Source organism: Dermacentor albipictus, chromosome 6 (genome assembly GCF_038994185.2).
Source record: "Dermacentor albipictus isolate Rhodes 1998 colony chromosome 6, USDA_Dalb.pri_finalv2, whole genome shotgun sequence".
Lineage (NCBI taxonomy): Eukaryota > Metazoa > Arthropoda > Arachnida > Ixodida > Ixodidae > Dermacentor > Dermacentor albipictus.
In genome coordinates, this window is record NC_091826.1 from 73,857,598 (window position 1) to 73,876,650 (window position 19,053).

Sequence of the window (19,053 nt, forward strand, 5' to 3'; positions counted from 1 at the left end):
CGCTGGCTTCAATTCATGTATAGGAAATATAAGCGCTAAAGTAATTAGTTAAAATAAGTTCATTACTGAAATTGTGTTAATTGGTTGCTTATGCATTTCGATTTCCAGCGTAATTACAACGTGCGCCTTCTCGAGTAATCCAGTTCAATGAGTAGATTTGAGCTACATTCGACAATACATTTAAAAAAATGATGTTAACATTAAAACAAGACTCCTGGCATTTATGCGGGCATGCACGCTCGTACATCAGTAGTTTTTTTTTCCTCCTCACCGAGAAGCACAGCACAGTTTCAACAACTCACACGACTCCATATCCAAGAATAGCATATTTGATCCCATTCGACAATACACAGACTTCAATATTGGGGCGAGATGTGATCCTATGTACTCTGACGCGAAGGTCTTTTTCCGCTGGACTGGGCACAATTAGGTCCACGAATAGACACCCGTGATGACTGATACGACGACGACGACAACTGTGACGACGACGACTACGATGGCGGAGATAGCGGTGGTGGTCGACGGGGCTTGACGCCTCCTCAAAGTAACAGGAGGGTTTATTAGAGAGGGGGGTGGAGGGGCTGTAGATCAGCTTTGGTCATCTAGAGTTCTTCGGTGTGCGTACGAATCGCGGCGCACGCGAGCGTTCTCATCGCAATGCAAGCAGGCCGAAGCCGAGAACCGAAACTATACGACCTCGCGCTGCACGGCACAATGCCGTTGTCACTGAGTCAACGTTGCAGTCAACTTTGCACAAAAAAATGACGATGCACGACTGGATGCGTGATTGTTATAGGGCATACGCATTCTGCTATCGATATACGCAAGGGCCTCGCAAGGACGGTTTGCTTTTTCAAGTCTGATTCGAGCGTACACGCGGGTTGCAAAAAGCGCATACGACGCCAGGACGACGGTGTCTCGAGCTCACGCGGTACTCGGCGCAGCCTGTATGGAGATACACGAATCGCACACGTTGTCCGTTGGGTTCTAGTTGTTGTTTTTGTTGCCTCGAAGCTCGCTTGGACCTGCTGCACCTTTTCCCTTCGCTGCATCGAACTATGCTTTAGGTGGAGCGTGGGTCGAGCCTCCATTGTACGCAAGCGGGCAAGCGTGCAGGGCCGGCAGCGACGAAGACTTCGAGCGCCTTCCGTGAAAAAGACGAGGGCTTCTTTTATTTCTCTCCCTCTCTCTCTTTTCTAGCGGTGGCCGGAGAAAATGAAAGAGTGGTCACGTGACGGAACCGGGCGTGATTAGTATAAAGGGACGCTTCCGGTCTTTGTCGAGACATCGTGTGCATGGTGGAACGACGTACGCCTACACCATGTAACGTATACCTGTCTCTTCGGCGATGCGACCTTCAGAACAGGCCCGGAGATTGCGAGTGCTTTCCGCGAAACTATCTGCAAAGATTCATTTTTTTTTCTTTGCCTTTGTAAAACAATCGGTGCGAGGGCATGCTTGCGACAGACGTACAGCAGGACAGTGGGCGCATTCGGCAAATCATTCGCAAGCGTCTACAACCCGAACTTTTAAAGAAACCTTCTCACCGGTAACGGCAGCAAGAGTATCGAGATAGAAGCCATATGTCGCGATGGAAAGAGCAAAGGGCTAGATGACACAAACTCACATAAAAGTTCTTTGGTGTAATATATAATTGTAAAACTGCAATTATGAATCCGACCAACTCTTAAAGCCAACCTATATATAGGTTGGCCCCTTCAAAGTTGTGCAGGTATATTTTAGTCCCTTAAAATTAAATATCGCAGGAACTGCACCATGTTGTAAAAGAAAAAAAAACAGGAAGTGAAATAGGCTTTCTAAGTTGTTACACGATCGGGCAACATAGGCTCATTTCCCTATTTGTTATCACTGACACAGGCTTGCTCGTTGAGCATTCATTTTTTTTTTCACTGCAACATTCCTGAACGTTTAGGTTTCCTACTGTATTTGTTTCTTTAACTTATAGGTGAGGCTTGCTTATCTTCGTGGTTCACGAATACTCAAACCAAATTCTGTTTGCCTAACCGATACCCAACGTGCTTGAAATGAGAAGAGCCCAAATATTTAACGCACTGCGGCGTGTACAATAAAGTCTGCTTTGCGGAAAGCAATTGCTGTCAGCGGGGACATCCCGAAATGTGTGATGATTACTGATGAACTTGATTATCGACGAAAAATTTCAATGATCTGCTCAACTATATACGCTGCGATTGCGGCAGTATTGAAGGTTGGTCAGTGCTCCAGGCACCTACGCTTAAGTAAATGTCATGCGGTAAGCTCCAGTTTTGACTTGAGCTTCACCTATAACTTAACAAGAAATGCGTTAACGTTCCAGTTAATACTAAGTCCTCGCTCACTCACCCTCGCACAATGCCCGACAAATCTAAGCTAGTGGGTTTAGAATACCAAGGCAGCTCACAGGCTATGTGGAATACTAACGTGGAACAAACAAAGTAAGTGGAATAGAAACCATTCTAGCCAAATTTCTACTGCCCTGCTTTGAACGCTTGCAGTCATCGGTGACAGAACTGGTAATTTAAAACAAAAACGAGAATATCTAAGGAGGCAACGGGAACCCTGACAGAAGGTAAGGAAAGATAAACCTGTCTTCTAAAAAATGCATCATTCGCAGAGATGGGCTATTTCTTTATCGTACAATGCTCGTGAAGGCGTGCTAGCGCATAGTTTAGCTTCTTGTGCGAAAAAAACTCCTATATTTTCTCACAGTTCGAAATCGCGGTATCAGCAGAGAGCCCACACTTTGTTCAAAGCAACTGCCCATCCACAGCTGGCGCAGTGTTTTTAGATGGGCATTCGTTATGGCCGAAGAAAGTTATTTTACCTTTTTTTCTTGTCCTTATGAACAAACAAAACCTGTGAAAGCCCCGCGAGATTTCTTTGTGGACCGAGGCCTGATATGTTCCTCGTGAACAGTACTGTACGACTTGTGCGACGTCGCGATGACTTTGTCGCGTGCTTTTAATGTCGTGTTCTTTCCTTATCTCAATTTATATTCGTTATGACTTTTCCGCGTCAGTGACTTTCCTTATGAGCTAGGCTGTGAACTTGTGTGAGCATATTTAGAGTTTACACGTAAGATTCTTGGAGGCCATGTGCTGGCAGCACATTGCGCATAAAGACTTACTTATTTTTTTCTTTTATTTATTTCAATAGTCAAAATACCAAGAGAACATTTCATGGAGGGAGGGGAGGTGTATTTTACAATTATAAGGTACAACAAGGCTACAAACACCAAGGAAAATAACAAAATATCATAGTACAATATAAATGGAGTGTTTACAAATCAAAGCAGGGCAGTACTACAGATGTCATCTCGCAATGAAGAGAGAGGTATGCCACGTAAAACATCGATTTGATTCACATTGATGGGGTTAGGGTTGCTGAATGTCGACTCAGTCCAGATACATCGGCAATTAAGGGTAACTATTTTGTGTTAACAACTTTGTGTAATGTTTTTTTTGTATAACGCGGGTTACCTGTTTTCTAAGTAATATTGAAATGCTTTGATCACTTCTATTTATTTCTATCTACAGTTCTCTTCTTAGCTCTTTATTTTTTTAGCTCGGCTTCGGGATGCCGGGCTTTTCATAAGCAAACTTCCCGATATGTCGCAGTTAATAAGCAACAACAACGACGACGACGACGACGTCTCACAGAGAGCAAAGTGCTTGGACTGTGATTATGCTCTGACAAACATGCAGGGGCGTGGAGTCAATGGCCTTCGCGATTTTTAGTGGACTTTATGACCTTATGGACTGACTATAAGTGACATTACTAGTTTTACCTCTCATTCATCAAGCATTCTAATCAAGCATTCTCAAGCAGTTTGGCATTCCAAAAATGCGTAAAGGCTGGCTAGTATCTGTCAATGTTGAAAAAAAAAATAACTGTCTTTCAGTCCATTACAGATAAGAAACATCCTCTCAGATTCCGCAACGTGCCAACGATTTGTCACTTTCGGAGGTCACGCAGTTAAAATAGTTAGGTCTGCATAACTAATAATCTTAGGTGGACTAAGCACATACTGGCGCAGTAACAGGAACACTAATCATCAACTATTTCCTTCTTTTGAAAAACGCTTACACTTTCTACTTCTTCCCTAAGACTACTTGCCTATAAATTTGCCCTTCTTCCTATGTTAGCCTACGTTCGCATAACCTGGGACCCGTACACTAAAACTAACGTTGATAAACTTGAACGAGTACAAAATAACCTTGTTCCCTTTATTTACAATAATTTCGAACGTACATCAATTACACAGTTATTAGTAAGATCTAAACTTGAACGCGCATATCGCTAGGAAATCATAAATTCCGACTAAGTTCCTCTGCCGATCAATTAAAGGACTATATAAAACTGACACCGCAAAAATTATCTCGTTTTCTTTAGGATACGCCACAAAGCAAAGGCAGGAGCTCACTATAGCGCCTTTACGCATTTAGCGTAATAAATGTCCTTTTCCTTTTTGTACGCGGCATTGAGGTGTGTTACGTTTGTGCTATTTACTTTTAGTTCTTTTTTTCTTTATTTTTCCTTTTAACTTCTCGTAATTTGTACATAGTTTCCGATGTGCTATATGTAACCTATTGTAACCTATGTATGTATATCCCACCCTGCAAAACCTCGCAATTTGAATTTCAGTGTAAGTCAATAAAATAAAAATACATTGCGCTTACTTTTTAACGAAGTTTATGTCTCGGCCGTGTTGTTCTTACATATGTATACATTGTATACGCGGTATATATACACTATATGTATAAACAGTATATGCATATACAACAGGAGTGGCACTAAATACATGTCACTCCTGTTGGAGTAGCCTATGGTGCTGGTGCCCGTAGTGACGTACTTTGTGTGCTTGTGTTCGTTTGTGTATATCGCTTGGTTGATATTTTCTGCTTGCTTTCTCGTATTAAGCATTGCATAAGTGACGTATTAGGAATTTTGACACAGCCGCCTGTATATATATATATATATATATATATATATATATATATATATATATATATATATATATATATATATATATATATATATATATATATATATATATAAAGCGTAACCTACCTTCTCATGGTTTCACGTGTATATTACAACAACAACAACAACAACAATAAAAATAATAATACTAATACATTGTCACGTTGCTGTGGCTATTTTCCCAGGCTTCCACTCAGCAAGGAAGCCTAAGAGGAAGCCAAAGGCGCTTTGCACCTATATACATACAGCAACCACACGTGCTGGACGCTCGCTTCGTGAAAGAGCGCAAGAAATGCTCAGCACCACAAGAAAGGGAAGGTTTCAGGTGCTTCATAAAGACAAGGACTTAGTTGGCTGATAGCGTACACACTGTACCAAACGGAGGAGGAAAGTTACCTGAGATAGTAGCATGCTTTATATCAAATACAGAATCTAAATGTTCTGCAAATGCATCAGCAGCGCACGTAGCTCCAGAAAAATCTTCAATTACGTGTCATGCCAGCTTCCACACGTTCAATGTGGTCGCAGTGATGATCGTTATAATAATATTTGCAAGGACAATGACAGAGCCTAAATTCAAGTTTTCACTCATCTAGGCCTGTTTTCCCCGTTTTTCTTTGTGCACGGTCTTTCACTGATATCGCTGTTTTTAGTTCTTTAGAAACGCAGTGAGGGAACTGACTTTTTGAGCGGTTTTGTAGGTATGAACATGCGCATGCCATCTTCAGTGCTTTTCGTAAACAAATCAACCTGTGCATCAACATCAGCTGTTCTATCTACGAACGACCAGTTAGCGTTTTCGAGATAATGGTACGAGCCAACGCAGACTCCAAGGGAGAAGTTGAAGCTGCGCTTGGTGCTGTAACTAGAACTGCTGCTGCGTTTCCGTGCTGCCAGAGTTAAAGAAACAATTAAAGGAGGGTGGAACTTGATAGGCGCAGCCAGATGAACGTGGCTACGCATGATGGAAACAGAATCAAGATCAGTAAAACAAAGATCTACAACGTTGCCATAGCAGCTCAGCTACTACATGAAATTAAATGAGATAAACGTCAAGCAAGTAGAGGCATTTTCGAGAAATGTAAAATGAATTCTGGCAGGCAATGCTGCTGGTCCATGAAATTCCGGGAACATTGATGTTTCCCATAGTTAACACATTGTGGTAATTATGCGAAATGATTACGGTTTCAATCGATGAGAGGATGAAACCAAATACTGCAGGAGTTACGCCATGTGCTACGTAGAACGCAGCAAGCAACAGTCGTTCACCGTCTGAATAGTGCGTGTCTGTCCAAACAGCCTCAAGACCGCACTCAAGATTCAAACGCAGGACACATTCCGTCGCGCTATCAGAAGCGATAAGGACGCCACCCCCTTTCTGCTTCCAGGGGGAATAATGTCCATCTCTCTACGAAAGACGCTATAATACGCTGGAAAATAGGCAGTAGACGCTACTTCAGGTAAAAGCCACGTTTCACTTAAGAGGAACACTTAAGAGGAAGCTTCAGCTCGGAGGATCTTATCTAAATACATGGGAAAGGAGAAATCGTTTCTCTCGGCAGCCTCTGCACCAAATGCGATGTGGTTTGCTGCATTTAATGGAAAGGCGAAAACCTACTGACTGTTGGTAACGATTTTTTTATTGAGGCCATCAATTACTTTGTCAAAACTGCTGAAAATGGCAAATTATAAGAATGCTAAACTATTAGGCTTACAACTTTGTGACTCAGCAATGAAAAACGATATTGAAATTGTGTCAACTGCATCTAATAGTACATTTAAAGCGGGAAAATTTGACGTACGTATTATGCATGGCTCTCACATACACCACTAATATGTTAGTAGCACGTTTGCAGAACCTTCATAAACATTGTAAGAAGTTCACGTAAGGCATAAATTAATATATCAAATTTCTCCGCTTTAAATGTTCTGACGAATGCAATGCACAGAACAGCTATATCTGTTCATGGTGCAGAGCAGCCGATTTGTAAACATCGTGCTTCTATTTTTGTTTTTCAAGCTTACCTGTTTTCGGCAATCTTTGTAAAACAATTCAGGCCATAAATCGGAATACGGCTTCAAACAGTCACTGGAATTTCAGTTTTCCTCTCAAATGTTGCAAATTTCATCAAAGTCAGCCCAGACGTAATCTTTGAAAAGCGTTTCTGCGTTTTACACATGTATTTGATTAGACAGTGTCGGAGTTGAGGCCTAACTAGAACTTCCTCTGAAAATATCGATGAGCATAAGAAACAGTATTTAAAGAAAGTTCGTTTTCTTTGGCGTGTAGGTCTCGAACATTTTGGTAGAAGGTGCATACGTCTGCTACGTCAGTCGCATGTCACTCTCTTTTCTACCGTCTTTCACTGCCTCCTCTTCTTGTTGCTCCGATACTCAATCAACCAGTTCATCAATCATTTATTGATTAAAACGTACCCAGGAACAACCATAAGGTTTCAGTGCAGGCGCACGCATACAATAAAGAAAAACAAAAACAAACCAAAGAAATGCAGCAGGGGAATATAAGTAAAAAATCAATAAAAACAACAACTTTGAAAAGAAGAAGCACATACAACAAGGAGCAAGGCAATATACAAGAAAAAGGAGCAGAAGGGCAGTTCAACAATATATGAAACTATGACACAAAAACGTAAAGCTCGGAAAAAACAACGACAGCGAGTTATGAAAAAATATCGAGATCGTGAAAGTAAGCATTATAAACAGTCCGTATTCCGTAAACGGCTGAGTGTCAGTGATGACAGACAGGAACATGGAAAGTTCTATGTTCTCGGGTGATCTTGCGCGGAATACAAAATGTGATACAACGGAGGAGTTCGGGGCAGGTGAGGATACCGTGAGGGAGGTTGAAAAGAGAGCGAAGGTCAGCGCGATTACGTCTGCAGCGTAGCAAGGGCAGTGACAATAATCCAACAGTGCTAGAACAATTTGCAGTGTCCGTGCTAACAAAGCGGTGATGATATAGGCTTAGAGAGATTTTTCTGGACCCGATCTTTAACGTCACTGTTGGATCTAGAAATGCCATTCCAGACGACCGACGCGCATTCGAGTTGAGGAAGACGTATTGTTGTTTACAACATGCGAAACGGTGTAGGAGAATGCAATTAACTCGATAGTCTGCAAACAGAGTCAAGAGAGGACATACCCCGCATTGCAACGCGTTTAGTGGGAGCAGAAAACTGCGTGGTTGTATCAAAAAGTATACAGATAGAAGATGATGATGCTGCTGCTGCTGATGATGATGATATTAAGAAAAAGAATAAAGAATGAAAGGATAAAGCACGGCGTCCACACCATGACGTCACCTATAAGTTCGCCCCTGGCGAGTGATAGAGAAGGCAGGCGCTCCGTGTACACATCAACTAGCGATGTGCTGGCCATTGAAATGAGTGCGCTAGATAGTGTATTAAAAAAGTTGACAGAAAAAAATACATACCGGATGTTTTCTTTTAGCGTTAACAGAACGTTTAAGAATCGCCTGTGGCACAGGTCTACTTATTGAGCTGGAATACTCGAATAGGTATACTTTACTTACACTGGAAATCAATATGCCTAATTGAGTGATCAACAAATTACTTTAGCGCACATATTGCAAAACACGAATTAAAGGCAGTGATATTGCAAGGCACGTCCACTTGGAACAAATTTTGAAACTAGCACAAGTTTTTAAATAGGCGCAGTCAAACTTGCCGCAAAAATGATCTGTTATTCCACTTTTTTTTTGCAATACGCCTTGCATTAAAGTTCAAAAGTTACTGGAGCGATAATGCATTTCGCCGTAAAATTTGAGAATGCATACCAGGAAACTGGTGTAATCAAGAGTAACATTATAATGTTTGCTGATGATTGTATTTTGTATACTAATTTGACTGACCAAGCGGATTCCACACCGCTTCAGGAATATCTTAATCAAGCCGAGGTACGGTGTAAAAACAATGACATGGCACTAAACAGCAACAAGTGTGTTCACCTCGGCTTTACCAAAAGGCTCAATAGGTTCACGAATCAGTACGTTTTAAACAATCAAGTTATTAGGAAAGAGGACAAATACAAGTATTTGGGCGTTACGTTTTCCGAAGAAGGGGCACGGTCGGAACAGATCAACGGTGTTGTTAGCAGGGCAGGAAAAGCCCTTGGATTTCTACAACGAAACCTTAAGTATTGGACTAAGGAAGTTAAACAGACCGCATACCATGCCTATGTCAGGCTTATACTGCAATATGCCTGTCCTGTGTGGGACCCGTTTGACAAGGTACATATTAATGCACTTGAGCGCATGCAGTCTGTTGCAGCCAGGTTTGTTCTAAAAAAGTATGGTCGATCTGAAAGTTCTCGAGACAGGAAGCGAGACCTTAAGTGGCAATCTTTAAAAGAGCGAAGACGTGATCTTAGACTCAAATTGTTTCATTGAATTCATTACAAGCAAACTGGAATAAGTGCTTCAGATTATCTACCACCAGCGCATTATCGGTCCTCCCGTTTGGATCACAAATTTGAAGTTCGACCACAAATCGCCAGGACCGACCTTTTTTAAAAATTCGCTTTTCCCCAAAACAATTTCCGAATGGAATTTGGTACCACCACATCTGGTTGGCTACAAGACTGCGGATTCATTTTTTGCATTCTTGAGCCCCCCCCCCCCCCCCCCGCAATAATTCCAACAAAGGCGCTGCGCGTAATGTCTGCATGAAATAAAAAATAAATAAATCAACGCGCTCACCAAACGCACCACTGTCCTTCCACAGCAAGAATGCATTGCAGTTCAGGCAGAGGCAGTAAAGTCGTTCGTGGCCGCGCAGAGTTCCACGCACTTTTTCCTTCGAACCATTATTCTTCCTCTGGAGCGATTGACCCACTCAGTCACTTCTATAGGCTGCACGGACAGCTCTCCAGCGGTTTCTTCAGCCGAGCTCTACAGCCCGTTTGTTTTTTTTTCTTTGCATCTCGGTTAATGAGCCCACCTTCGTTACGAAAAACGCCATAACACTTTCGAAGAGAGGCACTACCGCGACGTCTACGAGCGCAGACAACGAACGTCCAAACGTGCGAACAAGGGGCGCCCCCTTACAGCGCGAGCGTCCCGTGGCTTCAACTGGAAGATGCGAAAGGTCACGGAGCCGTTCCTCTGAACTAACCCGACGCTGGGTTCTTTCTTTGGAAGACTTTATACAAGCACGCGCTCTCGAGCGCGTGCACCTTGAAACCGAGTCGGGTTATGCGCACTCAACAGCAGGCTCCTCGACGCTTCCCCCCCATGTGTCTATAGGCGCGGGGCCACGAAGCCGGCCATCACCATTTGACTGGACAAGAGGCGGCACTCATATATGACCGGCGGCCATTACGAAACGCGCTGTCCACGTCTCTTTCTCTCTACGGTCGGCGGCGGGGGGCCAATAGCGATCGTCGAGGCGGTATTTATAAACCCATTGTTGCAACGCGCGTAATGTCGTCGTCGCCCTACCTCCGTCGGGCCCCGTATTCTCCCGCTCTCGATGGCCGGCCTGCAGAACACAATGGCCGCCGCGCGCTGCTGTGCGCGCGTTGAACGCGGGTTCTTCACCGCGAGGGGGGGACGGGGGGGGGCGGCGGATTCCGGACGAGTGTTCGTTCGTTCGTCGGACGCGCATGACACTTCCCTGCAGGTGCGACTCGGTTCGCCCCAAGAAGATGAGAAAACTGCGGGGCATTCGGATGCGTGTCGGTTCAGCGCACCGGGCATAATTAACCTTGTTTCTGGGCTTCGGCTCAGACAGAGGAGGACAGCCTCCGCGCCGGGTCAAGTCATACGCGTGAGAACAGGCACCCGTCAAGAGTTTCGGCTTCGACGACGATGACGCTTCAAATCGCTACGCGGAGTGACAGACGTGCAGACACGTAGGAGTCCGAAGAGATGCAGGCGAAATGGATACCTTAAAGCTTGAGCTGAACAGACGATACGCAAAAGATTCCGTTAGCAGGCTTTCCCAAGCACCTCACGTGCACTATCCAAGATTGCCGACAACCCGCTACAGTGTCGCACTGTTGAAGCTCAGAGACGCTTTCCGGTAGCTTGGATGCTGCAAGGAAACGAGGGTGCGCACCGAGGACGGTGGCGACAGTCTGTGCTCCGAAGGACTGTTTACGATTGTAGTCGGATGTACGCATTCTCGATAAAGGTGGACGAGACGGTGTCGTTGGGAGAAGCGCACTTGCAGAAATTCTCGTTGTACCCTAACTTCACGCTGGCTAGCTGCAAAATTGTCGAGAGAGTTCAAATGGGGCCACCTAGCAGGGTGTCGTATGAGAATGAAGGAATAGGAAACTCGCTCTTATCGCTTCGTGCCCCCAGTAACTTCACTAACGCACACGAGACCATTCGCGAATAACCTGCCCCGCGCACTCATCTGTGAGCCCTACAAGAGACGGACGAGTCGACTGTACTGTACGGCCGATTTGTGCCCCCTACGGCGTGCTCTCTGGGGGCGAGGGGCATTGACCCGTCTTGCGCTCTCACTCCTTCGCGCATCCCCGCATGTCGTTGGGGCCATCATTCTGTGGCCTTGGTTTGATCTGTTACTGTTATTTTCTTGAAATCTTAGTCTCCGTAAATGTTGTCTAAATGGATCACCTGAAGCCTGCAGGACTTATATACACTTCTGCAGCAAACGGTTTACGGGCAAACTTTTCCTCGTAAGCTAGCAAAAAGTGGGATTGGGCAAGTGGGGGTAACTTATTCCATATAGCGTATCATCAGCGCGAGCAAAAGTAAAGCTAGCACAGAGAAAACGACAGAACGAGCGCTGACGGTTAACTGATTTAATCTGAAATCAGCGCTCGTCCTGTCATTTGATTTGTCCTTGTCTTTTGATCGACTGACGATTTGTTACGACGTTCACTCGCAAGGTTATGAACTGCATGGGTGTATACTAATTGCCACCACGTTCTTCATTGCAGGGTAAGGATACGAACATAAATTATTGCAAGGTGCCCTGTTCTGGGGAGGGGGGGGGGGGATTTCCATCTGGTGACTGTGAGTCCTGACATATGACACAGGAAAACCTCGCGGCAGCTGAGCACCGATCGAGTGAGGTAGGCAGAGGCGGTGGACTGCCTACCGGGACGAAGTCAGTATTGACGACAGCGCCACCGCATCTTCGTGACGTCAGAGGGTGCAGGAGGTCTACAGGCCACAAACAGCTGTAACTTATCTGGCCGTATTGGTGTAAATACAACCCTGTTGGTCACCAATAGATGTCGCCTATCGCATCCTATCGGTATCAATATAATCCGAATAAAACCAATAGAGTTCCAATCCGTTACCAATAGAACCTATAGGATTGCTATGCTGGACCAACAAAAAATTGTATTGGTATTTTTGCTTGGGACTTACACAAAGCCATTGATCTGCAGCTTGTATTTAGCAATTCGCGAGTAGAAATGTTCATTCGATCTAGCTGGCCAATGGCTTATTTCCTATTCGTAACCACCCAACGTTGTCAGGAGCTAGCAAGAATCTGTATACGTGGGGAACTGGAAAGCAAACAACTTCGATTGCTCAATTAGTTCAGAGCTGGAAATAGCTTTAGCGCAACGTCATTATTGCCCGCAAACTTCAACTGAACCGAAGAACTTAACGAGGCGAGCCAAACAAAGTTTCACAAACAAACTCGTCACAGGATGTCTGCAGACTTGCAATGCACACGTGGTTGTCTATACTTGTTGCTGCTTAGAAGCAGCGCTGCTAGAGAAGAATACATCAGCGACATTACGCAAAGAATACAGATATTTGAAAGTTAACTCGGTGTAAATTGGCCGACTGTTGACATCGAAGACGCGGCATCTACAGTTAGACAAGAAAAGAACGATATTATTTTGGGAAGGTAAGGAAAGACGGTGCTTTTTTATCGTATCCTTCCGGATGTGTTAAAAGCCGGATAGCGGAGGTCTTTGGCAGTTGCAGCCGACATTAGCTACAAGTCCGTTTCATTTCACTGAGGAAATATGGAAGTTGCAAAAAATATAATAAAAGAAAGAAACTCACGCAGATCCAACGTGCATGATGGAAACTATGCGAAGCGAAGCTTAGGTAAGGCGGTTAATTAAATGCTTTACCGCTACCGGTAAATTAAGTGATCGGACAGGCGTATACGCACAGAAAAGTGCGACACATAACAAGCGACACCTAGGGATTCTGTACCGCTTGTGTCGCAGTAGGACATTTCCATTCTGGAGGATCGTCCAAGAGCGGGCGCACCCCGAGTGGCACATACCGAAAGACTAAGTAACAGAATTCGTGAAATAAAATTAGTCATTCTATTAACATGTCGGCTCGCTTAGGATATATCTGTGAGCCGACATGGTGTATATCCACGTTTTAAGCAGGAATCGGGAACGGTAGGGGATGCCCGTTACGGAGCAGTGGCAAAGAACCCAGTGGCACGCACTGAGTGGCTATATATCGAAGAAAGCCAACTAAACCAAATGACCCGTTACATATAATTCACATTTCCATTAACAGATAATGGTGGTTCATAAATGCCTGTGAGTCGACATTATATGCGCAGGTTTTATATAGGAAGCTACTTTTTTGTTACACAGAACAGAGCTAGAATTGCGTGGTCAGCATACAAGGTTCAGGACAACATTCATTTGGGCTAGATGGTGCATACTTGAATTAGGAAGCAACAGCGCCAACTAAGACGTGTTTTCGGCTCCTCGAAAACAAGCACAGCTCTGCGCCCGCGTCGCGAGCGAGGGTACGAGGAGCAGCTGCACCAAAAAAACATGGAAAGCAGTTTGTAAACTGCTGCACCGGTGTGGTATATGAAATACCTTTGACCTGCGGGAAAACCTGCGTGGGCCAAACGGGTAGATGCGTGAATGACCATGCAGCTGAACATGTGCGGTCGCTGAGAGAAGGAGGTGCGCATCTTTCGCAACATTGTGCAACTTGCACTGCAGTGCGTGTGACCGAGTGGAAGAACATTCGCCACGGAAACAATCCCTGTACTGCAAGAAGTGTGAACCGCGGTTCGGAGACATAAAGATTCTTGGCAGAAGCAGGGAAACAAAGGCACGTGAGGTTTTGGAAGCATTCCATGTAAAGAAGAGAGGAAAAAACTCTGTTAGTGATACTTCCGTGACCCTATTCAAAAGCGAAATGTCCTATGTAGAACGGTTTGGCAGATGATGCATTATGGTCATTGTCCGCATGTCTGTGATTTTCCTTATATTTGCTGATTTTTCGGAGAATAAAGAAACATGAAGTTGGCGCTTGTCGTGTGTCGTTCTCCCTCTCGTGATCGTCTTAGTTGGCGCTGTTCCTTCCTAATTGAGCATACAAGGTTTGTACGAGCCCCGTGATGGTCTGTTCATATAAACGTCATATATATATATATATATATATATATATATATATATATATATATATATATATATATATATATGTATATTCGATAGAACGGCTCTATAACGATCTACTTGATGCCTCCGAAATCATGTGTTATACTTCGTTGTAAATAAAGTTTGCACACCGCACAGCTCACAATAGAAGTGGGACATAATTACTCATTCGTTATACAGGTCATTTCGTTGTAGAGGAGTTTGTTGTGGAGAGCGCCTCGACTGTGTCTCCGCAAATATATTCGGTAGGACAGCATCAACGGTCAGGAAAGTCTGGGATGGTTCGCAAAGAAAGCTTCGCTTTAAAACGAAAACTTGCATTGGGTCAAGAGGACACCGAAAGAAGCACCTGTCGACGTCTACAGGCTCGTTGAGATAATAAGAGTCTGCGCTAACTATTACAACTATACATTGACGAGGGTTGTACAGGTAACACTGGGTCCGAAACAGAAATCACACGCCACACGAGAGTACCATAAAAGCTCAATAACCATTTCATTAAACCACGTTTTAGTTAAGACAGACGCGTACTGCGCATCGATTCTTTTCATTCTCCAATATTTTCGCCGATCCTCATTGGTTCGCGAAAGAAGAGGCGCCCCCACTATAGCCGAGACCGGCGCTCTCGCGGTGGGACGGATGACAAGAAATGATCAGAATTAGACGTAAAGGGTCCTTACGTGACACATCCCCCGTAGTTGGCGCTTTCGGTCCGCTCAGAAGTGTAGGCACAATTCGGGAACACGAAATTTTGCACAACGAAAGTACCGGCTGTTCCAGTTTCACGTTGGTTCCGATTTATTATTAACATAAATGTTGAGCACATTGCATGCGTGAACATGCAGAAAGAAGTTCCTTAGAACAAAGCTGGTGTGGGGCCTCTTATGAATAAAAGAAGAAAACGAAAGAAAGAAAGTCAAATTACGAAATTTCGTGCAGAAGTGCGAATAGCGCACGTGGCTAAGTCATTCGCAATGATTTCAGAAAAGTAATATCGCGCGAACTAGGTTATATATTATCTTTTCGCGTGTTCTAAACACACATCCAATTTCGATTAAACTGTGCTGATCGAAAATGGTATGAAATGTAAGACAGGAGCAATGAAATAATATACAATATTTTCATTCTTTTTCTAATCTACATTTCGGCACATACATCGCCCATGAGATAATAGTGCATTACCAGTTTGCGGCTAAGTGTAGTTAGTACACGTTACTGGTTGAGGAAAAACAGTTAGCATTCGCTGTGAGCTTGTGTAAAGACAGATCGAATAAACGTGTCCTAAATGTATCGTGGTATTTTTGCAGGCTTCCCTATTAATGCGCAGGCACAACTTCTTTCTTCTTTTGATTTTCGTAGAAATGAACATTTTTTTTTCATCTTGTGGTGCATGGATTATTATATTAGATTTACTAGCACAAATATATGCACATTCCTTTACACGTGACACACACACACACTAGGGCCTGGGATTGACCACATACCGATTCAGACATGAGATGACCCGCGAGAAAAAAATAAAATAAAAATAGAACCGATCAACAAAAAAAAAAATCTATACAATTGATGTGGAACCGCAGGGCTCAGCGAAGACACATTGTCGACCGTGATATTGAAATCCCGTTCGAAAACACGCACTCGATCCTGTTCCATACCTGAGACGAAAAATGTACATATGTCCTAAGGACTTCCGTGGATAACGTACCTAAACTTTTTTTTCACTTGTTTTTTTTTTACCACGCTTATAACAGAAGAGGCTGTCGCCTGTGTTCCAGGCCTTCAATTTACGCGTACTTTCACGATATGTGAAACTTCTTCGAATGATCGCTTCTCCAATTACAACATATATATATATATATATATATATATATATATATATATATATATATATATATATATATATATATATATATATATATATATATATATATATATATATATATATATATATATAAAGTGCTATCATGTTTCGTGTTAGCACCATATACTTGTATTTTCATATAAATTTATAACTAATTCGTTAAAGGTTACAATTCGTCTAACAAAGATTTGGCGGAGGAAAACTATTGACAGCCTAGCCATAGAGTAAGCTATAGTAACCGACATGACTTAGCTGTCGTATATTGCAAGTTGTCCACTATGCACCGCCATGCATGGTACAGGACTCGAAGGAAACCTATAGTGTTTGGATTTCTTGCACTTCACCACATGTGCCATCTAACAAGAATTTCGCATGCAAGCGGAAACAAATTTATCTTCACGCAACTGCGTCACTAGTGAGTGGCCGCATTGTACGCAACTGATGGTGCAAACACGCGAGACATTGCATCGGTTGCAGCGAAATTACTTTGTCCTCTGCGGACATCACATATGCGATGGATGCATGGTGACATTTTCGCCATGCGACAGCTGTCAGGATAATTCCATTCAGTGATTCAGCCCATACAGGGCTACCATGACCGTACGGTGTCGTAGGCATTGAAGCTACACATAGTTTTAGGAAACACAGTTCGAAAACCCTTGCCACAAAGCTGCGATGTGGGCAGGGTGTCCTTTGTGTGCGTACATAGCAAGGGTGGATGCAGAAAGTTCGATCTAACTATAGTGTTAAGGACGGCCGGATCTATACGGTAGGAATATCCACATCTTTGAAGTGGATATGAATTCTGAGTAACACTGCGTGTCAGGGAAGCGTGTTGCCTGAAGATTGAAGCGGTATTTAATATACCGGGAAGCGAGGACATTACGATTGCAAACGTCAGTCAAAGTGTCGATTAAACTTCCTCCCGCACATTTTTGAAAACACCTGGGCGTATCGGTACATGGTCCAGCTAATTCATTTTACAGCCTAATTCCGCGATGCTTCCTAAGATGTGTTATTTACTTTTATTTTACTCTGCTATTGTTGCCTGCCGCATTGTCGTCGTTACTAAATTACCGCGAGATCACAAATCATCCCAATTAGCGCACGTTGCGCAGCCACGTGAAAGCTCGCATTGAACGCCATCCGAAATTCGCGGCGTCTACCACTAAGGTGGTACGGATACAACGAAACTCCCGATAAAGCGATCTTCACCTAGCGGGCGAAGGGAAATGCGCCACAACTTGGTGCGAAGGGGCTTGTCGCCGGGAAAAACCGATTGTTTCAAAATATTGCGACCGCGCAAGTTCGACGCGCTGGGCCGAACGAGAGACAAAAGTGCCGCATGTGGGCGGCAGTACTCACGAACGTGACGAAAGATAGGAGGAAGAAGAAGACATTGGCCGTCGTTCGTAAAAATCCCATGGCCGAAGGAGCGTGCTGGCGCCGAGCGCGTCTGTCACCGAAACCAAAACATCACTGGCGCGGAGATGCAGCGGACGGACGAATGCTCGCCACCGGACCGAACGCCGCCGCGGCTGCTGTGCCGTGCCGAAAGCGAGGGCAAGCAAGTTTTGAATGCTTTCCTCCGTCAACGCGGCCCTTTGCAGGCAAGTAGCGAAGGAAGAGTGGGGTGCAGCTCTTTCAACCCCTCTCTCTCCTCTCCCTCGTACTCCTCACCCGCCCCAAGGAAAAGGCGCATGCGCTGTTTGCGAGGCAAGGGGGAACCGCCGGACTAGTGCGCATGCGCCGTGTGTCGTACGCGCCGGGGCGTCGTCTGCTACTTTCGGATTGGCGGCGCGTCAGCCTGTTGCACCGCTTTACGAAACCTTACCGCGCCGCAGAGTTGGTAGCCAATTTTTGCCCCATTGAAAATAGAAAAATTGACCAACACAATCCTGCAATTACAGCTACCTATCTCAATTTTTTTTCTGAGTAAGGCTCTATACTTATCAGCACCCCGTTGTACAAAGGAACGCCAACAGCTTGTACGTCAACCGCATTATTCACTCTTTCTCGCTTCAAAGTTAACTCGTGTAAGCACCTGCTGTGCAATTCAGATTTCAGAGTGACGGTTCCAGCACATTACACCCTTAGCAACAACTAATTGTTACACATTCATAAACTAAAACTTGAAGCAGCACCAAGACGAGGATACTAATTGAAAATAAACACAACAGGACGAGCACTGTACTGCCAACGGGAAAATTTATTGAAAAATGAACCAGCTTTTATAACATGTAAAAAAAAGCAATAACCGAAAAGGTTAAAAGGCACGCATACTGCCTACAAGTAGAGGTGCTTATCTACAAAATTATCTCACGTTTTGTTAGACTAAGTGATGGTGTGCTAACACATTTATCTCCTTCTTTGGTAATGTATTAAGCTTTTACAATTTCTTCCTTTTTTGCTCTTTATGTGCTTCAGAAAGCTGGTGCCACTGAACAGTGAGGTACATGGGCATCTGTTGCAATGCGCAGCTAAATGGCTACTCTACCTGTTTTTTACGTTATTACATCTTATGCCTAGCTCCATCATTAAAACATTGCCCGGTTTGTCCAACGCACACATGTCCATAATGTAAAGGTATCTCGTAAATGACGTCAGAGCTGCACTTGAAGATTTTCGCCACCCTACATCAAGTTTTGCTCAAGATGACCCAACTTGCCCAAATCAAGTTGGTGCTGCTACATTCATAAAATATTGTGCGCCCAATGAAGAATGTACTGAACGTGCTTTGAGTAAGAAGTACAGTTATGCATGCTAATCGCTTCCCTTACCTTTGCAGCTAT

At 44.0% G+C, this 19,053-nt stretch overlaps 1 protein-coding gene across 1 annotated transcript in view; it reads right to left on the reverse strand.

Annotated features, from left to right (window-relative positions):
• LOC139061205 (tetraspanin-18B-like) overlaps window positions 1-17,763 on the reverse strand; it is a 139,623-nt gene extending 121,860 nt beyond the window's left edge. Inside the window, exon 1 of the mRNA XM_070540858.1 lies at window positions 17,627-17,763. Coding sequence (XP_070396959.1) covers window positions 17,627-17,686 — 60 coding nt within the window. The 5' untranslated portion in view covers window positions 17,687-17,763. The remainder of the gene's footprint in view (window positions 1-17,626) is intronic.
• Between the last annotated feature and the right edge of the window lie 1,290 nt (window positions 17,764-19,053).